Raw genomic sequence first — 6,439 nt, forward strand, 5'->3', positions numbered from 1 at the left:
TGTGTGTACCACGGACCTCAGGTACGTGTTACGGGACACTTGTGTGTACCACGGACCTCAGGTACGTGTTACGGGACACTTGTGTGTACCACGGACCTCAGGTACGTGTTACGGGACACTTGTGTGTACCACGGACCTCAGGTACGTGTTACGGGACACTTGTGTGTACCACGGACCTCAGTTAAGTGTTACGGGACACTTGTGTGTACCACGGACCTCAGGTACGTGTTACGGGACATTATATTTTAATTCTCATCGAGATTATAAGTCAATTATTGCTTACTGTGAGTCACGCCTCGCTAGCAGGCACAATACTGCGTTATGAATGCATCTCTTCCAAGGATGTCGGCCGCGCGGTTAATTGTATTAATGATGCCGTCGAAGCTTATTAATCCAATTATTGTACCAATGCCGAAGTCTAGTTGAACTGCTGAGGCTGCGATGTGTCTAATGTAATGTTAGTTTTCATTTATTTTTCATTGTTTATATCATGCAGGCAGCCTAAATCTATCATAAATATTTCAATAATAATCCTATGGCATGACGCTTAGCTTTTTTTTGGTGATTGAAAGTTCTGTAGTGTGTATGAAACAGTAGTATGTTATATATATACCCGCATACTTAAAACATCAACTGCGATTTGTAGCTTTTATTTCACAGAATTAGTGAATGGACAGTTTAATTATCTTATTAACTTGAATTAATTTTTAGTAAGCAGTTATTGTTAGTAATTTGTTGTTCCCAGGAATGGAAGCGACGGGGTTGGGGGTGACGTGGGTGGGGGGGCGGGGGGCGACGAGGAGGTGCCAGGGGTACGACATCTCATCAAGCGCTTCAATGAGGTAAACCATATATTATTTCTTAGATTAATTAATATAATATAATTAATGAAGAAAAGCGCAAAAGTTATTTATAAGTTGTTCATTTTTTCATCATAACCTTTTTAACTAACAGATTACTGAATCAACAACTAAGGCACGTGATCGTATCTCTCACTACACGTGTGTTGCAGGTGTCCTCGTGGATCACGCACGTGATCGTATCTCTTACAACACGTGTGTTGCAGGTGTCCTCGTGGATCACGCACGTGATCGTATCTCTTACAACACGTGTGTTGCAGGTGTCCTCGTGGATCACGCACGTGATCGTATCTCTTACAACACGTGTGTTGCAGGTGTCCTCGTGGATCACGCACGTGATCGTATCTCTTACAACACGTGTGTTGCAGGTGTCCTCGTGGATCACGCACGTGATCGTATCTCTTACAACACGTGTGTTGCAGGTGTCCTCGTGGATCACGCACGTGATCGTATCTCTTACAACACGTGTGTTGCAGGTGTCCTCGTGGATCACGCACGTGATCGTATCTCTTACAACACGTGTGTTGCAGGTGTCCTCGTGGATCACGCACGTGATCGTATCTCTTACAACACGTGTGTTGCAGGTGTCCTCGTGGATCACGCACGTGATCGTATCTCTTACAACACGTGTGTTGCAGGTGTCCTCGTGGATCACGCACGTGATCGTATCTCTTACAACACGTGTGTTGCAGGTGTCCTCGTGGATCACGCACGTGATCGTATCTCTTANTCTAATTCCCCAATTTCCACCCAGGTCGGACAAGCTGAAGCCGTTCTGGTTGAGTCTGGAGAACGAGCATCTGCCGACGCTGGACTTCCTGACGGTGGCGCTGCTGGGTCTGGACCCCAAGTCGTCCTCTCCTGGGCCTCACTACCTCGCTGCCCTCGACCGGGCCTTGAAGATGCCCCAGTGCCCCGTGGTGCCCTTCTTTGGGGCCTTCCTGCAGCAGCTGAATAAGATCCTCAGGAGCAGTCCTTCCCTGGTGGTCCTTGCTCAAGATGGCCACCAACTGCAGGTGAGGACAAGTGGAGTGGAGGACGGGCGTCCTAGACAGCGGTAGAGGGAAGGACGGGCATCCCAGACAACGGTAGAGGAGAGGACGGCGTCCTAGACAGCGGTAGAGGGAAGGACGGGCATTTTAGACAGCGGCGTGTTACCAGGAATCTCGGGTTCAAATCCCTGTAATAAGGGTAATCGTTCCATCCAGAAATCTTAATCAGTTAGTAACGATTGTTAGGCTTCACGCACATCAGCTCGTATCAAAGACATTGAGTATTCAACAACTTAGACTCTCTTACCACGTTTTCCTCAACGTCTTCCATTATTCACTGACCTGTTCGAGTTATTGCCATAAAGATATTTGCCCTTCGCAGCTTGCCCGAATGTTGTTCTCACTGTATGCAAGCTTCCTGCATTTCACTAATGGGTTCTCACGCCCGTATTATACAACACTACTTTATCCCTACCGTTTGATTGAAACGAGCTAGCTCGTAGTTTCGAAAGGACGTCCTAACTCTTCTGGGTTGTGTACAGTTGACCTCCATGTGTACAGTACAGTTGTACTGCGACCAATGCTGTGTTGTATGTGCAGTACATTTGCACCGCAACCAATGCTCTATTGTGTGTGCAGTTTATCTCGGACTACTGCGGTGAAGACAGCTTCTTCACGCGCGTTGGTCCCGGCGGTCTGATCAACATGACGAAGTTGTACGAAGCTCAGCAGGTTGTCGACCAGATCGCTACCTTCCACAACCACTACCTCGCTCGAGCCAAGCTCCTCAACAACAACGTCAACAACTATGCCAACAACAACACTAGTACTTTCCCACCAGGCGTGGGTGGATCCACATGGTTTCATGGTTTCCAGAGTGGATCTGTCAACCATTCCACCTACCAAACGTGGGTAGTTACTTCTTCAGGGGACCACTGCATCACGCTGCCCCGTAACCCTCCTCCTGCCCACCCTAACTGTGCCCACCGCAGAACTGGCGGCCACGTCTACTGGGCAGGACTATACACGCCCTGTACGGCACAGCAGCACAGCATGGCACAGCAGCAGCACAGTGTGCCGCATGTCTTCACCAGCCCTGCGTGTGACGGCCTTACGTCGTGAGTAATTAAAACGTTATTATTAAATGTACTAATCTCATGCATATAAAAGCTACTCATGAATGTTTTAATGCTCGACAAGAAAGTTCTAAATCAATTCTTTCGATCGCAGTCGAGGTCCATCTCATCAAGTTCTCATCAAGTCCTCATCAAGTTCTCATCAACTTCTCATCAACTTCTCATCAACTTCTCATCAACTTCTCATCAACTTCTCATCAACTTCTCATCAACTTCTCATCAAGTTCTCATCAACTTCTCATCAAGTTCTCTTCAACTTCTCATTAAATTAAGTTCTCATTAAGTTCTCATGGCCAGATCTTCGGCGGGCGCAACTGGGTGACCAGCACGGCGCCCCCCATGTCGCCGCAGGAGCCGAGCGCCGCCAAGCGCCTGCCCTCGACGCGGCGCAAGAAACCAAAGACGCAGTACAGCTTACCGCTCTCCAAGGTACCGTGCGTGGTACCGTGCGTGATACCGTGCGTGATACCGTGCGTGATACCGTGCGTGGTACCGTGCGTGGTACCGTGCGTGGTACCGTGCGTGATACCGTGCGGGATACCGTGCGTGGTACCGTGCGTGATACCGTGCGTGGTACCGTGCGTGATAACGTGCGTGATAACGTGCGTGATACTGTGCGTGATACCGTGCGTGATACCGTGCGTGATACTGTGCGTGATACCGTGCGTGATACCGTGCGTGATACCGTGCGTGATACTGTGCGTGATACCGTGCGTGATACCGTGCGTGATACCGTGCGTGATACTGTGCGTGATACCGTGCGTGATACCGTGCGTGATACCGTGCGTGATACTGTGCGTGATACCGTGCGTGATACCGTGCGTGATACCGTGCGTGATACTGTGCGTGATACCGTGCGTGATACCGTGCGTGATACCGTGCGTGATACTGTGCGTGATACCGTGCGTGATACCGTGCGTGATACCGTGCGTGATACTGTGCGTGATACCGTGCGTGATACCGTGCGTGATACCGTGCGTGATACTGTGCGTGATACCGTGCGTGATACCGTGCGTGATACCGTGCGTGATACTGTGCGTGATACCGTGCGTGATACCGTGCGTGATACCGTGCGTGATACTGTGCGTGATACCGTGCGTGATACCGTGCGTGATACCGTGCGTGATACTGTGCGTGATACCGTGCGTGATACCGTGCGTGATACCGTGCGTGATACTGTGCGTGATACCGTGCGTGATACCGTGCGTGATACCGTGCGTGATACTGTGCGTGATACCGTGCGTGATACCGTGCGTGATACCGTGCGTGATACTGTGCGTGATACCGTGCGTGATACCGTGCGTGATACCGTGCGTGATACTGTGCGTGATACCGTGCGTGATACCGTGCGTGATACCGTGCGTGATACTGTGCGTGATACCGTGCGTGATACCGTGCGTGATACCGTGCGTGATACTGTGCGTGATACCGTGCGTGATACCGTGCGTGATACCGTGCGTGATACTGTGCGTGATACCGTGCGTGATACCGTGCGTGATACCGTGCGTGATACTGTGCGTGATACCGTGCGTGATACCGTGCGTGATACCGTGCGTGATACTGTGCGTGATACCGTGCGTGATACCGTGCGTGATACCGTGCGTGATACTGTGCGTGATACCGTGCGTGATACCGTGCGTGATACCGTGCGTGATACTGTGCGTGATACCGTGCGTGATACCGTGCGTGATACCGTGCGTGATACTGTGCGTGATACCGTGCGTGATACCGTGCGTGATACCGTGCGTGATACTGTGCGTGATACCGTGCGTGATACCGTGCGTGATACCGTGCGTGATACTGTGCGTGATACCGTGCGTGATACCGTGCGTGATACCGTGCGTGATACTGTGCGTGATACCGTGCGTGATACCGTGCGTGATACCGTGCGTGATACTGTGCGTGATACCGTGCGTGATACCGTGCGTGATACCGTGCGTGATACTGTGCGTGATACCGTGCGTGATACCGTGCGTGATACCGTGCGTGATACTGTGCGTGATANTAGGGTGCGCCTGTCGCCTGTAGGGTGCGCCTGTCGCCTAGATGTGTATAAGAGACAGGGACTATACACGCCCTGTACGGCACAGCAGCACAGCATGGCACAGCAGCAACACAGTGTACCGCATGTCTTCACCAGCCCTGCGTGTGATGGCCTTACGTCGTGAGTCATTCAACAGTTCTAGTTAAATGTACTAATCACATGCATTTCAATGCTACTCATGAATTTTCTAATGACTGACAAGATAGTTCTAAATCAATTCTTTCGATCGCAGTCGAGGTCCGCTGTTTCGATCCATTAATTTATCCATTCGAATAAACTACGAGAAGAATCCGACCATACGTCACCATACTAAATATTACCTTTAATTGATGAGTGTAATAAGGACAACTTTGTGTACACACACATCGTACGAAGTGAACTGAGAAGCATGAACATTTTCTTGTATTTTCGTTGTGTTTTTTTTGTATTTTCCTTGTGTTTTCTTGTATTTTCATTGTGTTTTTAGCGCATTTTCTCATTTATGGAAAAAATGCACTATTGTACTCGCCATGTCCGTCCGTCCGTCTGTCTATCCGTGACCTCAAGTTTTCGTCGACGAGAAAATGCGCTCTCTGTCACTCACTGCAGTGAGTACTGAGTTATATTTTTTTCTATTCTCATTGTGTTTTCTTGTATTTATGTTGTATTTTACTTGTGTTTTCCTGTATTTTCGTTGCGTTTTCTTGTATATTCCTTGTGTTTTCTTGTATTTACGTTGTATTTTCCTTGTGTTTTCCTGTATTTTCGTTTGTTTTCTTGCATTTTCCTTGTGTAATCTTGTATTTTTGTTGTGTTTTCGTGTTTTCTTGTATTTTCCTTTTGTTTTTTTTTTGTACTTTCATTGTGTTTTCTTGCATTTTCATTGTTTCATTGTGTTTGCTTATATTTTCGTTGTGTTTTCTTGTCTTTGCTTGTATTTTCCTTGTATTTTTTTCGTATTTTCACCGTGTTTTCTTGCATTTTCATTGTATTTCCTTGTATTTTCGTTGGCACAGAACAAACGTGCTGGACGAAGCGTCGGGATGGCGCGCGGGGCTGGGGTGTGGGGGTGACGAGGAGGCTCCCCAGGAGGACTGGTGTGGGGATGAACTCGAGTCATACCAGCCCGTGCAACCCCTGAGCAACGACCACGGGGTTACACTCCTCCCTCTGGCGCGGAGCAACCCTGCCTTCAACATGCACACTCTGCAGGTCAGCGTGCACACTCTGCAGGTCAGCGTGCACACTCTGCAGGTCAGCGTGCACACTCTGCAGGTCAGCGTGCACACTCTGCAGGTCAGCGTGCACACTCTGCAGGTCAGCGTGCACACTCTGCAGGTCAGCATGCACACTCTGCAGGTCAGCATGCACACTCTGCAGGTCAGCATGCACACTCTGCAGGTCAGCGTGCACACTCTGCAGGTCAGC

At 49.3% G+C, this 6,439-nt stretch overlaps 1 protein-coding gene across 1 annotated transcript in view; it reads left to right on the plus strand.

The window, feature by feature from the left end:
• LOC108667096 overlaps positions 1-6,439 on the plus strand; it is a 32,642-nt gene that overhangs the window by 9,159 nt on the left and 17,044 nt on the right. Inside the window, 4 exon segments of the mRNA XM_047879956.1 lie at positions 746-842; positions 1,013-1,876; positions 2,492-2,970; positions 6,028-6,433. Of these exon segments, the coding sequence (XP_047735912.1) occupies positions 746-842; positions 1,013-1,876; positions 2,492-2,970; positions 6,028-6,433 (1,846 nt within the window).

The sequence above is a fragment of the Hyalella azteca genome, unplaced genomic scaffold, assembly GCF_000764305.2.
Source record: "Hyalella azteca isolate HAZT.00-mixed unplaced genomic scaffold, Hazt_2.0.2 contig441, whole genome shotgun sequence".
NCBI classification, from domain to species: domain Eukaryota; kingdom Metazoa; phylum Arthropoda; class Malacostraca; order Amphipoda; family Hyalellidae; genus Hyalella; species Hyalella azteca.